Source organism: Scylla paramamosain, chromosome 2 (genome assembly GCF_035594125.1).
Source record: "Scylla paramamosain isolate STU-SP2022 chromosome 2, ASM3559412v1, whole genome shotgun sequence".
Lineage (NCBI taxonomy): Eukaryota > Metazoa > Arthropoda > Malacostraca > Decapoda > Portunidae > Scylla > Scylla paramamosain.
The window spans coordinates 8,528,520-8,556,273 of NC_087152.1; the positions used below are offsets into that span (position 1 = coordinate 8,528,520).

Sequence of the window (27,754 nt, forward strand, 5' to 3'; positions counted from 1 at the left end):
TTTGTTCAGAAAGGTAAAGTTTCAAGTTCCTATTCCCTTCCAATTCTTGCTTTCTCTCTTGGTCATGATTTATTTTTTATACATAATTCTTCCCTTGAATATTTCTGTCCTTGAGACTGATTGATCAATCTATCTATCTCTGACACATTGGTTCCTCTGGGATTACTACCCAAAGGGATGACCAAGCCAAAAGAGCCTTTAAATTTCCATCCAAATACTTCCTCCTTGCAAGTTCCAGCCCTGTTTCTACTACCATTTATTTCACACATATACTCCTTTGCTCCAGCTTTCTACCTTCCAAATGACCTTCTACTATGTAAACCTTCAATTTCACCCATATACACCTTCTTTACAAACTCTTCCCTCTTCATTCTCTAAATATGGCTAAAGTGTTTCAGTACATTCATTTTCACCTATACCATGATTCCAAACTTCACTTAATTTTGAAGTTTTCAATGCTATCACCTCTCCTAGCTTGTTAATCCACATGTTCCTCTCAGAAAAATTATTTCCATAGCAAACAGTCTTGACTGATGTGCCCTATTTCATATCAAAGTCTCTAATCTATAACACATAGTTAGCTAGAGAAAGCTATTCCTTAAAGATCTTTCTATATGTATACTCATTTATCTTACTCATAACCTTTGCAAGAGAAACTTTCTGTCTTGTACATACACTAAAGAATTGATCCACTATTCACTGAAGTTGCTGTTCACTCTGCAAGCAACATAGTTTTATCTGCAAAAAGACATGATATCATTGCCCACCACAACCCATTCAGTTTCAGCCTTGCACCAACATTGCCTACTAAAACTTTCATCTCTCATAAAAAATATTAAACACCATGGAGACATCACAAATTCCTGCCCCATTCTTCCTCCTATAGTAACCTTTCTCTCAACCATCATAGAATCACTTGCCTCCCTATTAAAAGCCTGAATTCCTTCTAACAACTGCCTTTGTAAACTATAAATTTAAAGAACATTCAATAGAGTTTTAAAATGAACCACAACCTATGTTTCTTTACGACCATAAAGGCTTTGTATACAACACATACTTTGCATACTTTCCTAAGTATTCCACTATTATCCTCTTTCCAAAATCTAATCTACAAAGCCTTTCTATTTTTTTCTAAATCCTTGACCTTCACTGCCCTTCCCCTCAGTTACCTCCATCATTCTATGTCAGGACTCTCCACTGAAACTAGACATAATGACACATTTCATTATATCTTAATTTATCTTAATTGTAACCATTTTTAGGCAAAAAAGATTGGTACTGATTTCCAAGTAAAAGTGATATATTGTTGAACAGTTACACATATTCTAATCACATTCTATAGAAAATTCAATGTTTTGACTTTGAAGTTAAAATAAGGATGATGATTCACATTATACTTCTCTCCCATTCCATCTTCCTGCATGTCTGTGCTCATTCACTGACCCAGGCACACACACACACACACACACACACACACACACACACACACACACACACACACACACACACACACACACACACACTGACACACACACACACACACAGAGCTCACTCACAGGTCAACAGCATGTGTGTAACCCTGGCAGCCCTCGTACATGGCACGTTGGAGAACCTCAGGTGCCAGGTAGCCCGGGGTGCCGCACACATCTGTGTTAACACAGTGCCAGCACTTCAGAGGGATTTCAGAGTGAAAGAGAGTGGCAGCCTGCTGCCAAGACTTTGGTTCCAACAAGCCTACACAATCACAATCATCTCTGTCGTCATTATATAGGTCTATTATTCATCCATGGACTGAAAGGTCTGAAATACACCGCCACATATGGAAACCACAAGGCCTTTTGTGACAGAGGGAACAATACAAACAATGTGTGTGTATACCACACACACACACACACACACACACACACACACACACACACACACACACACACACACACACACACACACACACAGGGTGTAATATGAGTTTCTGCAGATATTGCTAGAGGTAATAGTACAAGTCATTCTAAGTCAAAAATGTTCCATGTGCATATGCATTTTGAGGCCTTGTTTGGCTGTGGCATGAAATTCAAGTGTTGGCAGGCAACACATACAACAGCTGGGCTGAGGGCAGGATTGGGGGGGGCAGATGTTGATAATACTACAGTAAGCAAGTGAGGCAGCACCTTGACCAGACATTTCCTGAATGGTGGATAGGCTGAAGATCACATCCTTGGCCTACCAGGTCACCAGACCTAACACAACTGGACTTTTATCTCTGGAGACACATGAAATCACTTGTGTTTTAAAAGAAAAGTAACAACAAACAAGAACTTATGCAAAGAATAATGGAATCTTTGCAACACATCAAAAATAGTCCAGAACTTATAAGGAAAAGTGCACATTCCATGATGCAACAAGCACAGCTGTGTATCGACGCTTATGGTGGCCACTTCGAGTAAGCTGGAGAGAGAGAGAGAGAGAGAGAGAGAGAGAGAGAGAGAGAGAGAGAGAGAGAGAGAGAGAGAGAGAGAGAGAGAGAGAGAGAGAGAGAGAGAGAGAGAGAGAGAGAGAGAGAGAGAGAGAGAGAGAGAGAGAGAGAGAGAGAGAGAGAGAGAGAACTTCAATGTAGTTGAAGACGCTAACCTGTAGCATTTTACAGTATTGTTAATGCCATCATGTCCTCACAGAAACTTTATGGGTATACTTTGCATCATACTGCCATTTTTGTCATTATTACTCATTATAGTCAGTCTTGGCAGGAAACTGCTAGTGACTGACAATCAGCTGATTTAGTTCTAGCCACACTCCTCCCCCCTCCCTATTTCACTGCCCGTGCAGGTGAGGTGCCACATAACTTATCATTTAACTTGTCATTAATAACAGCCACACTATCCCTGTGTATTGTTTATCAGTAGGTCACTTCTCAATACCCCACATCCTGCACCTGGCATGGCCATTGTACCTGTTACCTGCCAACACTTTAATTTCATGCCAAGGCTAAATGAGGCCTCAAAATGCATATGTGCATAGAACATTTTCAACTTTGAATAACTCATACTTCTACCTCTAGCAGTATCTGCAGAAACTCATCTTATGCCCTGTATATATATATATATATATATATATATATATATATATATATATATATATATATATATATATATATATATATATATATATATATATATATATATATAATGGCAAACATCTCTGTTGGAGACACACACCTGTATGCTTGAGTAATCTTTATACATTCAAGTACTCACAGTTTACTTCACGAAGAGAAATATGAATATAACAAGATTTCTAAGGACCAGCCTAGAAGATATCACACCACTCAGACAGCTTACAAACCCACACAACTAAGGTATAACTTAGCATGATACCTTGCTCACCCATAATTCTCACTTGTCCCCAGACACTAATCATGAACCAGTGCCTCCCAGTAACAAGTTAGAGGAAAAACAAATGTAATCAGGTCCCTGACCTGAAGTGACATGGCATGTCACTAGCATGGCATACTAGTAACATGGCATATCACTGTCCAGTATAATAATTATAATCATATACTTTGCTTCATGTAGGAACTCTCTGTAGTAAACTTTGTCACCAAGAGATAAGAAATGACCACTGGCTAGATATAAAACCCTCCAAAGAAAGTTGTCTTATAAATCTGTCTGCATGAAAAAGAACCAGGATAACAGAAATGTACAATAATCTGTATTCATTGCATGATATAGACATTAGTGGCAGGCAAAACCTTTAGTGAGGGGTATTTTACAATGACAAAAATATACTCTGGTGATGGGTGGAGGCCTGAGTAGTGCCATCCTCAGCCAAGAAATCAGGTGCAAGATCTTTAATCTCCCTCACAGAGGAATAGTAAGAAATAACAGTTGGAGGGCTGGATTTAGCAAACTACTGGGACTGGTATGAAGAATGAGCATATACTAGCCTATATAACAGCATCCCCAGCACTTGGACAATGCAAAGTATTGAGGGTTTTTGATCATGAGGGCAAAACACCAATAATTTAACTTCATGCTCAGATATCAAGCCATGTGTTGACCAGGAGGCAATGGCTCCACAAGCAATTACATACATATCAACACACACACACACACACACACACACACACACACACATACACACACATATTGATAAAAATGCTACAGGCAAAAGTAAAGTACAACTCAATACATTAAAACCATATACAGTAAGTTACTGCACCGCAGAACAGGTGTCAGTGGGCTACACACCATGTAGTTTGGCACACTGAAAGAGAATATATACAACAAGAGGAGAAGTGAGTCAGACCATGCAAAAGTGTGAGTTAGGGAAAGAAGCTGAATGAAAGGGAAGGCCAGGTCACCTTTCACCTGTAATAAAATTACTGAAGTCTCAATAATTAATCCTGCCAGCTTATTAGGATGCATACAAATACGAGGCGTAACGCGAGTTTCTGTAAATACTTAAAGAGGCGAAAGAATGTGTAATTCTAAGAAGAAAATGTTCTATACACATACGCATTTTAAAGTTTTTGTTTACCTGTCAGAGGAGTTGAAAATGTATGGGACACAGGTATGCTCTGCGTGTAGCTATGAGGTGACAGACATACAGTTGCACTGTCACAGCCTCAGTGGTGCTACTTGGTCAAATTACAAATGGCTTAATCTTATTTTTGTAAGTTGTGGATTAACAAGACAAATGGTATTAAAAGCATGTAATTTACCAATAAGCATTACACGACAGCATTATTGCAGTGATTAAAAGTACTCCTGTAAAATGCTACGTGGCATCATCAAAGCAAGAGAGGAGAGGGGATCGAGTCCAAGCGACCTTGAAAACAGCTGAGTGATGATGCCACGTAACATTTTACTGTAATAATGTTGTTGTGTAATGCTTATCAGTAAATTACCGACCGCATTTGATGGCTTATAAGACGCACCCATCTTTTAACATTCTTATGAGCAAACTTTATTACCTCTGTAGTCTCTCACAGTCATTGCTGATGCCATATGCCAGGTACATGTTTACATCTCACAACAGGATTGGTACATAGACTACTAGCAAATATTAAAGTTTTTAAATACAAAATATTGGGATCTAATAATGATCTAAATGCATGTGAGAGTCTTCAAATGTCAGGTGAAATCCTTCACTTCATGTTCAAAAGCTTGAATCCGGTCATTTATCTTTTTTTTTTATTTCAATGTCTGCCAAAACTGGGTGCATCTTATGAGCCCATGCGTCTTATGAGCCATCAAATACGGTACATGCTTTTAAATATCATTTGTCTTGTTATAAGATACTGTAATATTCCACAGCTTGCAAAAAATAAGATTAAACCATTTGTAATTTGACCAAGTGGTACCTCCAAGGCTGCAACAGGGCAACCGTCTGTCCGTCACCTCATAGCTACACCCAGAGCACACCCGCGAGTCCCATGCATTTTCAACTCCTCTGACGGGGAAACAAAGCCTTAAAATGCATATGTGTAGAGAACATTTTCTACTTAGAATTACACATTCTTTCACCTCTTTCAGTACAGTAAAATCCCTCTCATCCGGCATTCGAGTGTCCGGCAGCTTCAAGTATCCGGCACATTTTTCCCCGAGCCTTAAAATCAATAAAAAATCAATGTGTACTCATAAAATCAATTAAAATTCCCGAGCGAGGCATACTTTGTCCCCTCACCACCAGAGCGCACTGCTTCGCACCACCCGCAGCCCACTGCACTATGTTTACTCAGTGACTCAGTCCCGCGTGTGCACTGTTTATCGCCTGACGCCTTCATCATGCCTAAAGTTGTAGAAAAGAGGAAGCATGTTGTGCTTACACTTTAAGCAGCTGATCAGATCAGCTGCTGATTAAGATCAGCTGATCTTTGTTATGGTAAGATGCGTGAGTGTAGGGTGGTGATTGTGGACATAATTTCACTTCTATTCAAGTATCCGGCATGTCGGCAGTCCCATTGATGCTGGATAAGAGGGATTTTACTGTATTTGCAGAAACTCACATTGCACCCTGTATAAAGGCCAAATAAATCCATAAAGAATATCCATTGTATTCACACACTTTCACTGCCAGTCAAGTGAGTTAAAGAGACTTCAGTGATGAAGAAAGACCGTGGAGAAACATACTGGCTAACTTGTGGCACATATTGGTGAAGCATGGTAGTTGCATGAAATAACCAGTATAACATGAAGAAAGTAATCATGAGCAATAATAAAACAAAACAAGTAAACTTATCCATTCACATCAATGTAGAACAAAAGTGATAATATATGCAATACGTTTGCTAGTCTTCTCCAGTGCTGGTCATGGAAAAAGGGGCAGAGTGTGGGACAGAGGGAAGGACAGATACATGCCTAGCCCCATGCGGTACTGTGCTGTACTCACAGGTCCACCTGGTGGGCATACCCAGGCGCCCCCTCCATCATGTTGCAGCGAAGCAATTCAGGGGCCAGGTAACCAGGGGTGCCACACAGCTCTGGGATGCCACAACATATGGCTCTTACATACACACTCCCTCTCTCACGTAATTACACATACACACTCCTTTCAAAACATTTCATATTTTACTGTTTAAATCTTATCAAAATTTTACTGACATCAGTACAACAACTACAACAAAACCAGATGAGCTGAGTCCTGAGTGCCAATGTCTGCTGCTTGCCATCAAGTCTGGAAGTCTACAATAATCAAATCATTTGTTCTGCTACACCACAAGCTTCACTTCAGTATGAACCCAAATATCTGTGTACTATCATTTTTGTTATTATTGCCACAATCTAGTTTTGGTGAAGTAAAAGTACTTTCAAGTTTTGAAAGATAATTCACAGGAATGTTAGTTTGTCATCATGATCCCAACTTCCAAAACACAATTTTTCAGGACCAAATTTTTTTACTCAGAAAAACGGTTAAAGATTTTCAGGTGCACAAATTTATTTAATGTTGCTGGCCAGTCTGGTGATCTCATATATGATTCTTTTTAAACTTTTGCCTGTTCTACTAAGGGTCGGTTATTAGAAAGATGGTAAAATATTTTGATCCTGAAAAATTCTTGTGACATCACAGGGCCAGACCTTGAGAAAAAAAATTATTGCACAGTAACATTTTATCTTTAACTGTACAGGTTTAAGCCAAATACCTGCATTCCAAGTGTTCCAGATTACTATTTGTTAGTGAAAATATCAACCTTGGAGTGAAACTTTGTAATTAATGTTACCACTTCATACTATTTCACACTAGATCTTTCCAATGGCTACAAGAGATCCATAAATGTGGCTGATGCAGCTGGTCAGTGCAAATGTGTCTTAGTATGAAAAGTATTAAAATTACCTTTTCATTTCATAAAAAAATAATAATAATTAAATAAAAATGGATAAATAAATAAAAAATAATAATGTAAAATTGCTGGCTTTTATAACCCCTTACTTAGGACCATACCATACCATACTACATGCTCCACTTATGGTCCAGAAATGCATTCTACTCCTGTGGATCAAATACCCATCAAAACTCATGGTGGCATTGACACAACCTAAACTTGGTCAGGGAGGAGTATAGTTATCACTGAAAATAGTACTTAGGTGTCACCTACATGATCAACACACCTTACACTCTACCTACCTCTTCTTCATCCCTCAATTCAGAAGACAGAAGCAAGAGTTTAAGCAAGGCAGGTAAGTCATACTAATGATATCATAACAATCTGAGAATCCTACACTACATGGAGCTACAAAATATATTTTTCAAACTTAAGATTTTTTGTGTCAGATTAAGGACTGAATTCAAAGATGATTAGCTAAAGGTCTACAAAATACTATCAGAGAATGCCAAACAGAGACTTTAAGGATTTTATTCTAAGCTCTCAGCACAATTTTGTGTCATATGAGTGCTGCTGAGACAAGGATAATCACACTGGTTGGAATGCAACACAAACCCTACCCAAGTCCCAACACACCAACACACTTTCCTTACACACCTGTCAAAGTCTCGCCAGGAGGCAGCACTTTGGCAAATCCAAAGTCTGTCAGTTTGATGTTGTAGTTGTCATCCAGGAGGATGTTCTCAGGCTTGAGGTCACGATGGACGATGCCCTTACCATGAACGTGTGCCAGTGCTTCAAACAGCTGCCGCATAATGACCCTGCAGCACACACACAAACATGAAAATCTTAGCATGTGGTGTATGTAAATATGCATACACACAAAGACCATGATAATAATGAGCAGCCCATGAAATATCAACATATACTGACAATAAAAATGGACAAAAATTTTGAGATGAAAAATTTATACAAAATCACTAAGAAAACAGACCAAACCAATCAAATATATATTTTGTTTATGCAAATGGATAACAAAAATTTTAGTGATAATCTGTCTCCCTTCTTAAATGTAGTGTTAAGGATATTTGGATAAATTACCTACTAACTGCATTCCTACATATTTGAGTACATAATGTCATGATATAATATTGGTAACAAAGTCATTTGATACTAAAAGAACTGTTAGTTAGGGAAAATATGTTCTTATAGGTTTAGAGCATAAATATTTATGTATATATAACTATGTGAATTATATGCATATGCATAGTACTTATATGTGTATAATATCATGAGAAAGCAATGCATATAAGGGCATATGTATATATCCATGCTATCCATGCATGTACAAAATGTGATGTTGCATGTAATTACCTATGCATAATAGTACAGCTACACAACTAGGTTAAAGTGCATAAATATGAAAAGATGTAAGAATATGTGGAGGTACAATGTTCATGACGGAATGTGTGAGTCCCTTTGCACAATATGTTACTATTAATTTGGTTAAGCTTTACCCTTGTAGCATATAAATTTTCATAGGTACGATCTACGGTCCATACATTTTTGCAAAGTCTGAGCATTTAGATAAATTTATTCCAGTATTCTATTGACACACAAATACATACACACACACACCCTCCTGGTACTCACTTTGTCTTCTTTTCTGAGAGGGTCACAACGGTAGTAAGGTGATCAAACAATTCACCATGCTCACACAATTCAAACACCAAGAAGATGAATGTTGATGACTCAAACACATCATGCAACTCAACTGTTAAAGAGGAGAGTAAGATAATGTAAGTATATAGCATGACTTAAGAATGCAAGTATGTGATTAAAGTCCTTGTACATTATAATTCATTCAACAGTTAAGTAGCTTTTTAATTCAACCTTGTCTGGAAATCATGGAAGTCTCTTGTTAACAATATGCATTCAATTCATTTCAAGAGTCAATATTTGAACTTGAAAACTTACTTTCTTGATCCTGTTTAAGTACCTATTTTTGTTAATTCTGCACTAATGATCCTTTGTTCTCCCAAATGGTAGCATCAAGGCACACCACTTACTGATATATGGGTGACCAGCCACCATGCGCAGCACCTCAATCTCCCTCTTGGTGGCTTCATACACGCCTTCATCTGAGGAGTCACTCAGGTCGATGATCTTAGCAGCATACTGCTGGCCAGTCTCCTTTTCTGCACGGTGTATGTGCAAGTGTGTATTGAGAGCGAGAAAGCAATCAGGCACAGAAATTAACAAATTGGCATCCTTTTACCCCTCTTATTTATTATCATGACCATGAGAAGCTACAAAAACATCTCCAATGTTAGAAAAAAGACTATACTCTCAAAATAATGTACTGGAGGTTGAGCAATAATGAAGCTGAAGAGAGAGAGAGAGAGAGAGAGAGAGAGAGAGAGAGAGAGAGAGAGAGAGAGAGAGAGAGAGAGAGAGAGAGAGAGAGAGAGAATTAAAAATAAATAAAAATAATAAATAAATAAATATATATAAATAAAAAATAAATATAAAACAACTGTGTATCTTTAAAATAATAAACATCAATAGGTGATGACCATAAATTTGTAACTGATAGGATGAAACAAATGTAGAATTCAACTGAAAGATTCAAGACACTCACTCCTTTCTATTGTTACTCACCAATACATCGACGTACTACAGAGCAACCACCACGGCCCAGCACCTCTTTGGGCTCATATTTGGCATAGAAGCCCTTTGCTGCATCACGGTCAGGCAGCACATCCACATCATCGTCCACCGCCATGGTTGCTCACTCTGCAACACCATAAGAGATTAGCATCTTTACTACTCTCTCCTAATTCCACATTTTATGTAGAAACACTACTCAGAACCAGTTATATTGTCACAGACTGCACAATTTAGCTCCGAAGAGCAATAAGTGAAGCATTCTTATATTATTGCTCTGTATCCATGAACTGTTAATGCCCTAAATATGTAAGATGACATATTATTACAAAAACAGACCATATATAAATACTAGTCATTGCCAAAAATCTAAAGCCACAACTTGAAAACATCTAGTAAAATCCATACATCTAATTTCAGGTTTCTCCTTTACTATAACACTCATTATGGATTTTACTTTATTATCCCTTGCTATGCTATGAAGGGTATTCATAAATGTAATTTAATGCCACTTGATAATCTAAACTTTTATTCTATGCAATTATATAAGAAAATTTTAGAAGTTATAGAATGGCACTGAATTTTGTACAGAAATTACTTTTATTTTTACATTATACCACACCGGCGTTAGCATCAGCTATTCCAGCACCTAAGACCGACAGTATCTTTCTCTTAATTTATAACCATGGTATATCATCTAAACTCCTTTTCGTTCCCACATTATCTAAAAGTATCCTAACTACTCTAAGGAATCTGTGTGATTCCACTCAGAATAATGTACAATGGGACTGAGCTGATATCACCCCTGACCAATCAGAATGAGTGTTGTGCAAATGTAGATTAAATTCTGGGATGAGATGAATAACCAAAAAAGTTTGAAATCACTTAATGTAACGGCAAATATTTCATCTGACGTTCACTCAACCATCTGTATTTTTCTATCATTACAAATTCTGGAGATTAGGTATGATCATATATGAAACTGATATGTTAACCAATGAACTACCAATAAAAGCGCATAGAACCATACTCATCGACTGTTAACGGCACAATATTACTGTCTCGTATAAAGAATGACGACACAGACCTTGAGATAAATTTGTAAACAACGAAAAGTATCCCGAAGCGATATCCTCGTGGGATTTCCACTAATCACTACCCTTTTGCTTCACTCGGCTCTTAACACACCTCAAGCCCACACTTACTGATGGAAATGACAATGCTGACATACTCTTGGCTATTACATAACCTCACCTTCACTTAGCGTGTCTCACCTTCAGCACTGACCTCACCCACTCACCTTCACGGCCGCTAAGCCCTCACAGTATGCAGGAGTCCCAGTACATGATGGTATGCCACTTATGTAATGCCCGAAGAGGCATGTAATTCAAATTAACCGTCATCTTTTATGTCTAACTATAATTCAATGTGATTAAGAGGAAGTACATGAGTTTCTTTGCCTAATATAACGTTAATCTAATGCCTCTCCTGATTTTTCTTCGGGTCCTACGGTTTGTTTACATCTGAATGTCTTGATTTTGATCAAAGAATGATCCTTGACTTTGATCCTACCATGACACAAGCAAAATATGATTGATTGATTGAGAGGTTTATTGTTGTATATATATAAAAAAAAAGTATAACAAAGGAGAAGGGCAGAGCTTGCCAGCCCCCCCATGGGCACATGATAGAGTAAAATACGAGTACCTACACAGGAAGGAAATTGCACATTAAGTCTTAAAGTCTATAAAAAATTAATTAAATAAATTAATTAAAATCTATATCGACTGAACCAATGGGTAGCCAACCAGATGAAATCAGGTGATTGATATGCATAAACAGTAACAAGTAGCTAACTAATCACAGTCTGTATAGTGCCACATTCAGTAGTATACCTGAAGACGGTGAAGGGCCGATGAAAGACGGGGTAAAACACAAAAATGCCGGGTGTAAAACAAATTTCTGCAGATATTGCTAGAAGTGAAAGCTCAAGCTATTCAAAATAGATCTTCTATGCACATTTAAATTTTGACGGCATTTAGCCGTGTCATGAAACTCAACTATGGGCGTGCGACGTATTCACAACAGCTTGTTACATTATGCCACACTCATTCCCATTCCCTGTTGCCTCACAGAGATACATTGTCACAGTCATTCCCATTACCTGCTGCATCACACAGTTTGCAATAAATACTCAAAAGATTCATTAGGCATGATTTACTCTGTGAAGCTGAAGCCGTGCTGCCTGGTACTCTATTACACATATATATACTTTCTCTCTCTCTCTCTCTCTCTCTCTCTCTCTCTCTCTCTCTCTCTCTCTCTCTCTCTCTCTCTCTCTCTCTCTCTCATCATCATCATCATTATCATCTCATCTTATAAATGTATAATATTATATTAACTTGTGACATCTCATTCTACAGTATTTTACTAACCTGTAATACCTCATTTTTTTCAGTATTATTCTATAATCTATTAACCAATAATACACACTAGCTGTTCCTATCTCAATATGGCACACAACTCAGTCATTATTATTAGTACAGCTTGGTCTAGTACTGAAATCTTGCTGACTGGCGTACGTACCTGCAAATCCGTGCTGCCCTTATATTAATTTGAAATACAGTAAAATCCCTCTTATCCGGCATCAACGGTCGACATGCCGGATACTTGAATAGAAGTGAAATTCCGCCGACATGCCGGATACTTGAATATTGTCGGATACTTGAATAGAAGTGAAATTATGTCCACAATCACCACCCTACACTCACGCATCTTACCATAACAAAGATCAGCTGATCTGATCAGCTGCTTAAGTGTAAGCACAACATGCTTCCTCTTTTCTACAACTTTAGGCATGATGAAGGCATCAGGCAATAAACAGTGCACACGCGGGACTGAGTCACTGAGTAAACACAGTGCAGTGGGCCGCGGTTGGCGCGAAGCAGTGCGCTCTGGTGGCGAGGGGACAAATTATGCCTCGCACGGGAATTTTAATCGATTTTATGAGTACACATTAATTTTTTTTATTGATTTTAAGGCTCGGGGAAAAATGTGCCGGATACTTGAAGCTGCCGGTTACTCGAATGCCGGATGAGAGGGATTTTACTGTAACCTCTGCCTGCCCATACATATATGTCAAAAAAGGGTAGCCAACCATGCAGGTCTCTCTCTCTCTCTCTCTCTCTCTCTCTCTCTCTTCTTCTTCTTCTTCTTCTTCTTCTTCTTCTTCTTTACATACCTGTAGAATATATGAAACCACAACCTCTAAAGCGGATATCACATTAGAGCGAATTTCCGTCGATTGTCGACACCATGGTCGGCACCAAAGGAGACCGCTCACTGAAGTCGCCACTTGTGTTAACTTCGTATCTTATTCGTAGCCATTAAAAAAAAAATAGAAACAGAGGGAGGGAGCAGCTATTCTGCATGTTAGTCGTTAAGAATTTTAATATTATATCTGACAATTTTTTTTTATTTCATCTGTGGAAGAGCAAATATTTTAGAAAGGCCAGCAATCTCTTGATGACGTCACATGTCAAGTGTAAACACGAAACAGCCGGATGAGTGGCGGGAAGGAGGACGAGTGTGCCGTGTTGAATTTACACTGACAACTGGCCCTGGGTGGCACAGCCTTTGATTTGTCTATCAGACGTTTGTCTGTCATAACAGTCATCTTTTATTGCCTTCACTCAATCCCTTAAGAAGACGGAATAACTGTATCAAGACGTCGCTTAGGTTCGTAGTTGTAACCTTATTGCAATATCATGTATATGTACTACGTATGTGTTCTGTTTGGAACTGAGGACCTAATTTTACAGGACTCAAGCTAAGATATAGGGATAATATGAAAGTAACTTAAGTGTTTTGACCCATGGTTAATACCAACGCTTATCTGTAACATGATGAACGGTAACAATGACACGGTAAAAATAACACGAGTGAAAAATAGGTAAAAATGACACAATAATGTTACATCCAGAACTTTGGAACTTAGTTTTTCAAAGTACCATGAATGGCTATCCCAATAACTCCTGAATCAGTAACTAAACCAGTATCTTGAGACCAGCTATTTCAGCCTCAAAATGTATCAGCAACATGAAGAGAAAAGCAGCAGAAACAGAAGATAAACCTAGCCAAATAAATAGATAAGCTGGATGACTTATCAGCTGAAGATAAGGCGTTACTTCCAAGCGAGGACATCATAAAGAGAACTTTGTGTAACCAAAGGTTAAAAAAACTATTCACAAGTACCAAAATGATTTGAGGATCTCAAACTTACTGAAAAATGGACAACTAATGCAGCTCCTGGAGGTCCCGGGATGGTGTCATGCCGTGACTCCCCGAGTGATGTGAAAAACCTCCTTGAGATTTGGTTACTGGGGAAGTCTACCTCCTAGTGGCGCCCGCTGGAAACGTAGGAACAAGCCTTATGGATTGGGCCTACGGCTAAAGTGCTTCCCCGCGAGATGAATGTGAGGCGGGGAGTTGGACAAATATTCCATCCTCCCTTCTCAATGAACGTTCATAGAGTAATGGGGTTCCGCCAGGCTTCGGAGCCTAGAACAGTTTCACTGATCCGGAGTCCTTCTGCTCCTTCGAGTTCTCTATCTCGTTGGGGTGGTAGGCTGTCAGGGTGATTTGCCGAGTCGGTGGGTCAAACCCACTTACCCTCGACAGCGGTAGTCACTCTGGCGTTTCCGGGATGATGGCCCACTGGTGGGGGGGGGGTTGTGCTCTTCCTGCCTTCAAATACCAGTGGGTTTATAGGCTTTGATAATGGGGTACATGGTGCGGATGCGGTACCAGTCCCCCCCGGGTCCAAGGGGCGGGGCATAGAGCCTCTGTGCTCGTCTTAAGGACCCAGGGCATCCTAGCAGAGCTCGTAGTCTGTGAGCTGATGTTTCGTGCTGCGGCGGGCCTAGTAGCTCAGGTAGCCAACCGCCTGGCTGAGGGTGGCGTCCTCAGAACCGGAATCCTGTCGGGGGCGACTTCGGCATGTAGGTTTTGCATCACCTGTGCCGTTGAAGACGGTAGATGTGAGTAGTGCTGGCTCTGCCCACTACCCTGTCGTCCCCCCAAAGGGGTTGTCCTGGCCGCTTGCTATCGGCTGCTTGGTCACCAAGTGCGGGTAAACGGCGGTCGGACAAAGCATGACAATGAATCAGACACTGGCAACCACATCATTGTGTTTGGTTCTGATTAATCACTGCAGTTACTTGCTTCAGCTGATACATGGCTGATGGATGGCAACTATGCAATGGCTCCACTTGGATTTCTACAGCTTTATGTAATATGCATCTCAGTTGGTAATGCTGGAGTTTCTACTGTTTTTGCTTGTCTGCAGACTAAAATGCAAGGTACATATGAAACCCTGTTGCAAGCAGTCATGGATTGCTGCCACAAGATTGAGCTTTATCCAGACCCAACAAACATAATTGTTGACTTTGAGCAGACAGTCATCCAAAATATCAACATTGGTTGATAGCTAAAACGTCATTGATAGAAATGTCGAGATCAGAGATAATAGTATCAGATACCTGGTGAGTAGAGGGAGAATCAGGATTAACAGAGGTATAAACAGATGCAAAGGATGCAGCCAGCAATTCAGACATAGCTCTAGGATCACATGTTTAGTTCTCCAGTTGGGGACATGAATGGACCAACAGCAAGGGCACCAACCTTCTTTCTTCGGATGTTAGCATGAAATTCTTTGGAGTTGGTAGTGAGTAAATATACAATAGAGATTTCATAATTGGATTGGGCAGTAGCAGCATAATTTTTTAAATGATAATTGACATTATTAAATTGGGTTAAGGCTAAGGATACCGGGAGAGAATTTCTACTGTATTGGTGATGTACAAATTTATAAATTTTCTTCAAGTATGATCTTTGAACTTTTAAATAAAGAGTCAAGTCAAGGTAGATCTGAAGAAGTGGAAATGTGTTTAGATGTGATGTATCTCTCAATGAATGGATTAACAATGCTTTAAAAAAAAAAAAGACCCACTTAATCTGCATTTAAGTACATAAATTCAAGATCCCACTTGACAGTGTTGAGGTACCTGCAAATATCATTATACCTACCATGGTGCCATAGCTTTATTAATGAGAATTGGAACTGTTATGGGAACCTTGGAAAAGATAAGAAGATAGTATTGGACTATGGCCACAATTAGGGAATGGTGGAAGAACATCAACATCACCAATCCTGTCAATATCAAAAACAAGTATTAAGTTGATAATATTGCCAGATGGGTTGTATGTTGGTTCAGCAACTATCTGGGTTAGTACTAAGAAAAGAAAGCAGTCATAAAATAATGAATCAATTAAGGAGAGACCAGCACAGATAATATGATGATTCCATTTTACAGATGGTAGATTAAAATTGCCCATGAGGATGATCTCTATCTAAGCAGAAATTATAAATAAAATTAAATAAATTTGATTGTCAAGTGGATTGTAAGATGGAGGTTGGTACACTGAAATTATATATATATATATATATATATATATATATATATATATATATATATATATATATATATATATATATATATATATATATATATATATATATATATATATATATATATATATATATATATAGGGTGTCTCAAAAAAATGTACTCACTCTTTGAATGACGAGAAAACCTTTATTTATGAACATAGAGCGAAATGAAATAGCATCGAATACATGAGACAAATGTTCAAATTGATGACTATTATAAATGTACTCAGTCTTTTTTTGTGTTGCAGATATCCTGAATTACTGAAGCTATGGCAGGAAATCAACTTAGTTTCGAAGAAAGAAAGTTTGTCCTGAAATGCTATTGGAAGACCGAAAACGCCACTGAAGTGCAACGCCAGTTCACAAATCAATTTGCAAAACCGCCACCCACGCGTCGGACCATTGCCCGCATCAGAGACAAATTTGAAGCAGATGGAACCGTTCAGAATATCAACAATAAACTTTCAGGACGACCACGGACATCTACGTCCCCTGGAAAAGAACTGCAGGTGCAGGAAACACTCCTTCGATCACCACAGAAATCACTTCGCCAAACTGCTCGGGAAACCCACATCTCAAAAGATAGCGTAAACCGCATCATGAAGCGTCTGCATTGGAAATGCAACATTCCAAGGCTGTGTCAAGCTCTCAACGAAGACGATCCTGACCGGAGAGTCGAATTTTGTGAATGGTACCTGGCAAAATGTGCAGACGATGTCGAGTTTGCACACAAAATTGTGTGGAGCGATGAAGCAACCTTCAAATTAAACGGTACCATTAACCGCCATAATTGCACGTACTGGTGTCCTGCAAATCCTCACGTAACAATTGAACGCCATGTAAACTTACCAGGAGTAACAGTGTGGTGTGGAATATCCGCATTGGGCATCATAGGACCTTTCTTTTTCAACGAAACTGTCAATGGTGAGAGCTACCTCAACTTGCTTCAGGAATTTGTTGGTCCACAAATTACAGAGATGTTTGGTGAAGACAGCGATATTTACTTTCAGCAAGATGGAGCACCTCCCCACTACCATCGCGATGTACGAGCTTACCTTGATGCAGTGTTTCCTGACACATGGATTGGACGAAGGGGCCCCATTGAATACCCTGCGCGTTCCCCAGACCTAACACCCATGGACTTTTTTTTATGGGGATACTTAAAAGACAACATTTATGCCAACAAACCAAGGACAATTGATGCATTGAAATTAGAAATTGAAAGACAATGTCGTGATATTCCTAATGACATGTTTCGCGACGTTTGCGAATCCCTTGGTGCGCGTTATCAGCGTTGTCTGGACAATAATGGTCATCAATTTGAACATTCGCAAACATGATTCTTCAAACACATTTGTCTCATGTATTCGATGCTATTTCATTTCACTCTATGTCCATAAATATATATATATATATATATATATATATATATATATATATATATATATATATATATATATATATATATATATATATATATATATATATATATATATATATATATATATATATATATATATATATATATATATATATATCAAAGTCTGTTAGGTGAATAGTAAGGGTGTTAGGAATGTGGGTGTTAATTTCTACAAAATTTAAAATGTACATACCAACACCATGTGTACAGACATTGCCCTCAACATCCTTTCTAATAAAGGTATAATTAGGTTTGGCAATAGAAGATATTGAAGGTAGCATCCCTATTTCATTTAAACCTAACACTAATGTTGTAATCATACAACAAATAAAAAAATATAATTAAAATGATTGGATAGAGTTGACATTTACATGTACAAAATGGAGAGAGTGAAAAGAGGTTGTTTGTCCATGCATGTCTTGGATTGGCAGAACCCTGGGTTACATTGGTACTGGTAGTGGCTAGATGAATAGGAGCAGCTTGAGAGTCAGATGAGGCTTGGGTGTGATTATCATTTGCATTTGTTGTGTGAGTATTTCGGGATGTGGCATTTGATGAATGCCTCTTAAGTAGTTCCTGCCACTGCTGATAAGTTAGGTCCCTGGAAATATAAACATGATCAAAAATTGAATTTTTAAGTGACTTGTGTTAAGAAAGGTTTTCCTGGTAAACCAACTCGGACTATTTTGCAGTACCAACTTGGACCATCAACTACAACTTTATTGTACATATAGTAATTTTAATGTATATATATGATCTGTCTCATTCAGGTTGCTTCTTTTCACACCTTGTGACACTGTTGTATTCAGTTTGTTTCTTTTCAAACCTTGTGATACTTTCACATTCAGCTCGTTTGCATTCAGCTTATTTCTTTTCAAATGGGTTGAGTTGACAATGGGTGGAGTAACACTTGCATTCAGCTTATTTCTTTTCAAATGGGTTGAGTTGACAATGGGTCGAGTTGACCGGCATTCATGCCAAAAGAGCAGTGCTGGGATGATTGATTTTGAAAAGAACAGTGCACTTTGGACATGGCCAGTGACAGTTCATGTTACATTACCTGTACAAGTGGTGGTCATGCTTCATGATGTAGCAATTTGGAAACCTCTTTTTATTTGATTGAAGGTTGAGTACAATAAACAGCATGTAAGTATGGTTGTCCCTGTGTCTCAGATTTCAATATTTAAAGCACCTTATCTAAATTTATCTGTCAAAAATTAATAATAGCAACAAAAATCCTTAAAAATTACCACCTGGGACTGAGCCAGTGTCTGATTTTATGTATTTTCTGGCAGCAACACCAATGAAAAAAAAAAAAAGAATTTTAGCTGTCTTTTAAGGCATGGCCCTGAAAATTTTTGTTAAAATTAGAATAATTGTCAAAATGTTATGGTCTTGAAATACCTGCCATATCTTAGGGTTATACTGGACTTTTAAAAGATTATTATGATAAATCACATGTATGAAGTCATTGCAGTGATACTACAAATATTCTTTGACATTTTTACATTTGTCAGGGTCATTGAGTTAAAAAAAACTTGCATGTAGTTATAGCAATTTTTCAATGATCAACTGAAAGGGTAGAAAAAGAAAGTCTTACCTTTTTGAGATGTGCTTTTAAATCTGCAAGTAAACATAATGTGTACTGTTTCACAGTATGGCTGTCACAAAAAAATCAGAACTGAAGGGAACAATGGATGCCTCATCTGGACCCAAGAACCTCTCTCTCAACACTCACAAGGCTGGTATGGAGGGTGAGTAGTCTGGGCATGTGGTGATACTTTTCATAATCTTCTACATAAAAAAAAAAAAAAAAGAACATTCTCACAGTGATTTTATATGTATGAGTATTTGGACATCTGTAAGATGACTTTACAATCTGATTCCAGTGAGCAGCAGCATACCTCAGACCTTTATTGCTCCAGCTAATGCCACTCAGTATTCAGTGGGCAGCATTTGCATTACATAAGGGATTTGTACCATGATTAGTTCTTCATGTTAAAATATTTTACTCATTACCTAGTTCATGTGATCTCATCATTATGTGTGAATTATGTCTAACTTTAGATTTTTTGTATTCTTTCAGTATGTAATGTGGTTAATGAGTAATAAAAATCAGATATAAAATTTGCTAGAAATGGAGTACCATTAAACGGATATAGATATATACAGTAATTATGAATTATGGTATATTTTGTTAATGTTAATCTGTAGAAAAAATTTACTATAGCTGGTGTAGCCTGTGAGCATTGGACATAGGACATTCTCATACTTCCCTCAGGTCTTGACACTGAGAAGATCAATGAAATCATCAAACGTGCTTCTGAGGGGTCACGCTTTTATCAACACAAACAAAAACATCAGCAGCATCTTAATGAGAAACTGGAGGTCATGAAGAAGGAAGCAGCTTCCTTCACAAAAGAGCAGACTGAGAAAGCCACTAAGCAGGTACCACTATTATATGCTCATGAATTGTGAGACAAGAGGGACAGAATGAATAATATACCCTTTCATTTCATAGTTATACACTCTGGGCATAACATGGTCTATTCTCTACAACATAGTGAAAAAAAAAGAAAAGAAAAATGGAAAACTTTTCTGTCTTTCAAGTTTTATGTGTCCTATTTTTCCTATATACTTATCCTGCTCCTACTATTTCTGCTCTAATCCTAAAGTTTCAGTTTTTTTAATTTTTATTTTTTTTTAATTTTTATTTTTTTATTATTTATTTTATTAATTTTTTCTCTATCCCATAACTCTGAAAACTGTACAAATCCCTCTTGCAGGAGTAGAAAGCAGTCATTGCAGTAGTAGTAAATCACTTCCACCAGCAAAAGGGGCCTCTACCAACACCACTTTACTTTGTCTAGTGTTTTCAACTCACAGATTTCAACCTTGAGGTGTTTCAGCAATTTTACACTACTCACCAATTCAGTGTCAGTTGCAATCACTCTGATTCTGTGTGCAAGCTGGGAATCCTGGAGCCAGGATCAATCCTTATTGATGTTAGAGGGCTATGTATTTATGAAAAATACCCCTACAGGCATGCACTTATCCTACATTTTTTATTAGTTTATCAGTTTCCTACTTTCTTCCTACTTTTTTGAAAATTTATGTTCTTAATCTTTTTTTTAGTTAAGACTGCTTGAAAGCTTGAAGCTATGTAACTTACCTTTCATAATGTTAGTGAAACTAATAATTTAGTAGCATAAAAAAATATCCTTGTTACGCTCCCTTGACTGATAGACCAGCTGGTATGGAAGCTTGAGGCTGAGCAGAATAATAATTTGGTAGCAGAAGAGTATCCTTGCTATACCTTGACAGATGGACCAGCTGATACAGGAGCTGGAGGCTGAGCGGGATCTGAGCCACACTATTGTACATGTTGACATGGATATGTTTTATGCTGCTGTGGAGATGCGGGATGATCCATCTCTGAGGTTTGTAGTGTTTCATCATTCTCATTACCATTGATCATTATCATCTTTATTATCATAATTCATTACCATTGTCATTATTTGTGGGATTATTCACCAAATGGTTAGATTGAGTGGTTGTTTGTTTGTAAGATGTCATAATGGAACCATTTATACTGGGGTCCTTGTATCCCAGTCTCACTGATAGCTGATTTTCATTCTCTGTTATTATGTTATCAAAATTCAACCACACAATAGATATATATCCCTCCATCCATTGTAATTTTAGACTATGGAGTATCAAGGCGTCTTGGGCCTTAAAGGTGCATTGATGGTTCACATTTAAGAGTATGGCATCCATGGGTGTCCAGAGGTCTGAGATAATGGGGCCACTTGCCTCCTCCTAAGATTTTCCTGCTCATGGTTATTAGAAGTATATGTACTGTTTTGATATAAAACCACACATATGTATAATTTCTTATTTTCGCCATTGTTGGCAACAAGTCAAAGGAAAACATCCTAAGGAAAACAAATATAGTCATAACCCTTGCAAATCATCCACTTTAATATTATGTCAAGCTTCTATGTGGCTTAATCTCTTTTGACCTTGACAAAGAGGCTTTTAAGGATTGAAGGAATGCAATAAGTTTTATGCATTTTACTTAATTAATACCATATACTTACAACTTATGCAATCATATTCAACATTCAACTGCTGCGCAAAACATCCATTGCTCTGTAATAAAATGACTTAAAATTGGCTTTATTTCTCTTTAGATAATTTATAATTAATGTTACAATCACTTTGATATCATATTTCCTATTCAAAGTTCATCATGCCATTAACATTTCATAACAAAACACATCTTATAAATACCCAATCCCCCTTCTCCATACATAACCTTAACATTTTATGACTGCATTACAACTGTTAGGCTTTATTTATAAGTACTCTGACAAGTGGCTTGCCTTTCTTGACTCTCTCTGGTCTGATGCCTCTCTTCAACTGTCAGTTCCCATTTCCTATGTGACATAACATACCTTATGAAAGAGTGACTTTTTTGCTCCAACAAGACTTTCATTGCTGTAAGATTTATTTTCCATTATTTTTTTGGTAAATTGTATCATCATTCATTCAGAAACAAGGAGTTGAAGTTTATACATCTGTTGTGGCTGCTGTCCATCTTGTCTATATCATTAGCTGCCTGGTAATTTTCTGCTTTCTTTGTCTACAAATTTTGTGATAGCCACCTGGACATTTCCTTCGGTAATCTGCTGCTACTTTCCAGGTCTGCTATCTGTTAGTCTTGTGATGACTCTGTATCTTGTTATTCTCCATGGTGGTCTCTTCTTGTGTCTAATCTATCTGGTTGTGGTTGCTTATTGTAATCTTGGTACCTGTTCTCATATTTATGTTCTTCCTCCCTCATTACTCTTTCTATTTTCTTACTTCCTCCTTCATTTCTTCCTTCTTCTGTTTTTGTTGTTTCATATTCCTTCTTTCATGTTTCATCTTTTCTTAGTATTTCTTGGGTTATAGCAAATGTACCATGGCATACTTGAACAATGTAGTAAAGTAACTAATTGAATAAATCTTTGCAGGGACAAACCCATGGCAGTGGGCAGCACAGGCATGCTCAGCACCAGCAACTATGCTGCCCGCAAATTTGGGGTGCGGGCTGCCATGCCAGGATTCATCGGCAAGAAGCTGTGCCCTGAGCTGACGATTGTACCTCCAAACTTTTCCAAGTACAGAGCAGTGAGTCAGGAGGTTCGGGAAGTGTTCTCCCATTACGACCCTGGGTTCAGCCCCATGTCCCTGGATGAGGCTTATCTTGACATCACGGACTATCTCCAGAAAAACTCATCCCTTTATGTGGATGAGGATGATGGTGAGCAACAAGTTACCCCTTTTTTTGGCATTGTATTCTGTATTATTTCTTGCAAATTAATTCTTCTCTCTCATTTGGATGAGGACACTAATGAATGAGTGTCTTATTTCTTGTGTGTCATTTCATTATTGCTTGATAAATGAATACCTTGTGCCATCTTCACAGGAGACAACCATGAGCAGTTGGCACAGGCAGTGGTAAATGAAATGAGGCACAAAATAGAGGTCAAAACTCAGCTCACAGCAAGTGCAGGTGAGTGCAGAAACTTAAGTGTGTTAGGTTTTTAGGTTCTCTTCATTTTCATTTTCATAATAAGTCTGGAAACAGTAAGGGAGCACAACTTTCACTTTTCCAAACAGCAGAATGGATCTTAAAGGAGAAAATCACTAGAAGCTCACAACAAAAAAGGAATTATTTGTAAACAAAATGTTCAATTTCAGGTATTGCTGCCAACACACGACTGGCCAAAGTCTGTAGTGACTTAAACAAACCCAATGGCCAGTATTACCTTCCTCCAGACCGTGACCGCATCCTTGAGTTCATATCCTCCTTGCCCATTCGTAAGGTTAGTGTAGCAGCAGATATCAGAATGAAAATGTCAAAATGCAGATCTCAGATGAACATTGCATAACCCTTCGTGTACATGTTAAAAACAATCTATTTAGACTATTCTAAATGTTCATACTTATCTCATAAAAGAAAATTGATTGAAGATCAAGACCAGCGTTAGAATATACATATTCAGTGTTAATTTCGGAGTCTTTATGTTCCATCATCAGGCCTTAAAAGCGATAAGACAATTTGAAATAATAATGAAAAGGGAAAAAAAAAAAAAAAAATATATATATATATATATATATATATATATATATATATATATATATATATATATATATATATATATATATATATATATATATATATATATATATATATATATATATATATATATATATATATATATATCATGATTGGGGAGCTTGATTCCTCAGTTCCACTCCTCTGTTTTTAATGAGTTCAGTGTGGTGTTTTAGCTTCATTCATCACCTGTAAGTCTTTCTTTGCCTAACACTTAATCTAATGTTGTAGTATGTATGCTTTAATGTATACTTTTTCCTTTTTTGTTGTTTGAAATTATTTGATCTTTTTATACTTAATGATGGAACATGTAAAGTCCAAAATGGCGCATTAAAGATGTGTATTCCAACCCTGGTTTTGATCTATATTCTGAAACTGTGCTTTCCATGCGTAAGATCTGCATTGGAGGAAAATTTACTTACTGCAATAATGTGAACACAGTAGTATAAATCAGAAATTAAGGAGAAGTTATGCTGATCAAATCTGCCTTATAAAAGCCTTTTTAAGATTAGCTGTTCCTATGCTTCTTGCTTTTAAAGGAAGTGTCCACACAATGACACACACACACACACACACACACACACACACACACACACACACACACACACACACACACACACACACACACACACACACACACACACACACACACACACACACACACACACACACACACACACACACACACACACACACACACACACACACACACACAAAAAACGATCTAATACCTGTATATTGGTTGTATTTTAAATTGGAAGTCACCCATATTGTCTCCACTGGTATATCTTACATATCTGATTTTAGTTGAAAGGAAAGCATACCTACCACTAGACTGCCATGCTATTCATATGTACTGAAGTGTGATACTCATTGTTTTGTACATATATTATCTTTGCAGACATGTGTGTTATAAAAGTTTATGTAAGAGATTTAAAAATTATGTATTCTGCTCAGGTATCTGGCATTGGGAATGTGATGGAGCAGCACCTCCAAGCACTGGACATCACACAGTGTGGCCACCTTATGGAAAAACGAGGGCTTCTTAAACTTCTCTTCTCTGAAACAAATTATGAAAACTTCCTCACCATAGCACTTGGTCTGGGTCACTCAACCCTCTCTGCCTGGACTGAAAGAGACCGAAAGTCCATCAGCACAGAGACCACCTTCAAGGGAACGTCTGATAGACAAACTTTATTTAAATTATCTGTAGACTTGTGTCAAGAGTTAGCAGAGGACATGCAAGAGAAGGACATTGTTGGAAAGGTGTTGACACTTAAATTTAAAACAATAGATTTCCAGATAAGGACCCGTGCCCAGACCCTTAGTGAGGCCACCCGCTGCCCTGAGGTCATGGCTGCTGGCATCAAACGACTCCTCCTGCATGAGATGAATGTAGCAACAGAACAACCTCTCTCCCTAAGGTTGCTGGGTGTGCGCATGTCCTCTTTAATGTACTCTTCAGAAGTGGGCCAGAGACGCCAGGCTACACTCACCCAGATGTTCTCCCAAGCTGCACAACCCAAGGCATCTTCCTCAACTACATTTTCTCAAAGCGAACAAGAATCCCATCACTCACAGAAAGAAATAATAATGGAAAATGTGATGATTAAATCAGACAATACCCTGGAAAGGAGCTCACCAGTGACAGCAAAGACAGACTTTTCTCAGAAAAAAGATATTTCAATAGAAAACTTCCTATCAAAGCCTAAACCATCAAAACCAGCAGAAGAACCCACAAGGACAGAAGTGTATGAATGTTCAGTATGTGAGGAACTGGTTCATGTAGAGAGCTTAGAAGAATTCAACAAACACCTTGATACTTGTCTCGAGATCCACTCTTCTCCCTCTCTACGAAAATCTAGCATAGACAACAATAGTTTTAAGGACGATACAGGTATCCAGAAAAATTCAGAACAAAGTGTAGAAAGTGAAGAAAGTAGTGAAGACAATGAAATTCCCAGTGATGTATTCCACTTGAACAATTGTGAGAGTAACATTGATCCCACCACCTCTAGCTTGAATCAGAACTTCCTATGTCCTGTGTGTGAGCAGAGGAGCTTCTGTGACATGACAGCCCTTAACAAACATATGGATGAATGCCTCAATAAAAGTGCTATCAGTGAACTTCTTCAGGAAAGCAGTCATCAACAAGAAACTACCAGACCCAAGAAGACAGAAATGGCCAAAAATCAAAGCAGTAGGAAGAGGAAAGGGAATGCAGAGTCTCATATCCATAAAAAAACTAAAAGTGGATTCAATACCCTGGATAGATATTTTAGCTCTTGATAATAAGGTGTATAGTTTATTCTTGTTTCTGCTGTTATCAAATTTGTGTTTTAGAAAAGAATTGGTTCTATGGTAGATGCTAGTACAGTAAATGATGACACTCTATAGAGGTAAAGTGAATATTAAGATGTCTAATTATTGGTAAAGAGTTTGTACCTATTTTGGCTTTCACTTGAAAGAATAGTAAGGCTTAAAGAATTTCTATAAATATCTACTTATGAAAATGGCTAAAACATCTTGTTCTATTTCAGAAAGTGGTTTAGTCTACTCAGATTTGCTAAGCACTGTAGTAATGAATTCAAAGTATTTTACTGATGACCTTTATATTATGCTAAGAAGATACATATGTATTAGTGACCTTTATATTATGCTAAGAAGATACATACACTAAATTTTGAATAATTTAGTACATATATGTATATATTGCAGTATATGTATATATTATAAAATTAACTAACTTGCATAAATTTTTACTTTATACAGTATGAAGATCTACTTTTGAATCTGTCCAGGCTGGCAGTCCCACATGGGATGGCAACACACACACACACACACACACACACACACACTCATAGGCCTGTTGACTCTTGGTGGAAGAGGACAGTCTTGTGGTCCACCTTATTATACCCCAGGAGTCCAGGCACAGCACAGCTGGCCATGCACATTAATATCAACACTCAGCAGCATATGCTGGTTTATCCATGCCACTTCATAATGAGACTGTTCCCTATCCTGCACCTACTCCATACCCCAATCCTGAGACCACAGCAAATGCAGGGTGTGCCCACAACCCCTGCTAGGGGTCTATATATTATGTTCTTCCATTAATTTATATCCATCTTCAGAAATAATGCTAGCTCAAAACTGATCATATGAGGAAGAAAATATATAGAGACTTGTTTCTCATTACTTATGTTGGTGCATCCAGACATCAGCCTCACTATATGTTGCAGTTATCATTGTATTTGGAACTAGTCATGACAAAAATATAAAACATTGTGCAACTGCCAGAAATGTGATAACAGATGTGATGCACTGCAGGGATTCCTTTCCAGATTGGTAGAAACTTGCGGTGTGAGTTGATTTTGCTGTGATAATACAAACTTTTTTGTTATGAAATAAATTTCTATTTTACTACCATGTTTTGCTTTGACTACTCTCTACATTACCAATAGTTACATAAAACTATGTGGTGGTGACTGGTCTTCTCCAGAAATGAAGGCTGGTGTTTTCTACCTTATCATATGCCATCTTATGAATTCTTTCTTTTAATTTTCAATCCGAGCAAGCAAGCTCAAGATGAGAAGAACACTGCTTGAGTATATACAGAATATTTTGATTGAAAACTACAAGTTTTGGCATCTTGATGGCAGCCACTGTTTAAAG

General features: G+C 37.8%; 2 protein-coding genes across 9 annotated transcripts in view; one reads left to right on the forward strand and one right to left on the reverse strand.

Moving 5' to 3' along the window:
• LOC135109648 (phosphorylase b kinase gamma catalytic chain, skeletal muscle/heart isoform-like) overlaps positions 1-13,246 on the reverse strand; it is a 30,863-nt gene extending 17,617 nt beyond the window's left edge. For 2 of the 8 annotated variants that reach the window (XM_064021217.1, XM_064021162.1), the window contains exons 1-6: positions 11,237-11,298; positions 9,977-10,111; positions 9,385-9,513; positions 8,969-9,089; positions 7,973-8,136; positions 6,385-6,475 (exon numbers count right to left, since the gene is read on the reverse strand). In XM_064021217.1, the coding sequence (XP_063877287.1) occupies positions 6,385-6,475; positions 7,973-8,136; positions 8,969-9,089; positions 9,385-9,513; positions 9,977-10,100 (629 nt within the window). In that variant the 5' untranslated portion in view covers positions 10,101-10,111; positions 11,237-11,298. Of the gene's footprint in view, positions 1-1,556; positions 1,648-6,384; positions 6,476-7,972; positions 8,137-8,968; positions 9,090-9,384; positions 9,514-9,976; positions 10,112-11,187; positions 11,212-11,236; positions 11,433-13,223 lie in introns of those variants that run through there. The other 6 variants (XM_064021202.1, XM_064021176.1, XM_064021209.1 and 3 more) reach the window with 6 other exon arrangements.
• Positions 13,247-13,524: 278 nt separating this feature from the next.
• LOC135109682 (DNA polymerase kappa-like) lies at positions 13,525-27,503 on the forward strand. The gene is made up of 8 exons (XM_064021230.1): positions 13,525-13,720; positions 19,570-19,667; positions 20,195-20,361; positions 21,238-21,353; positions 22,932-23,221; positions 23,387-23,473; positions 23,662-23,786; positions 25,037-27,503. Exons 2-8 carry the CDS (start codon positions 19,571-19,573, stop codon positions 26,366-26,368), a joined length of 2,214 nt encoding a protein of 737 aa, XP_063877300.1. The 5' UTR covers positions 13,525-13,720; position 19,570; the 3' UTR covers positions 26,369-27,503.
• Positions 27,504-27,754: the final 251 nt, after the last annotated feature.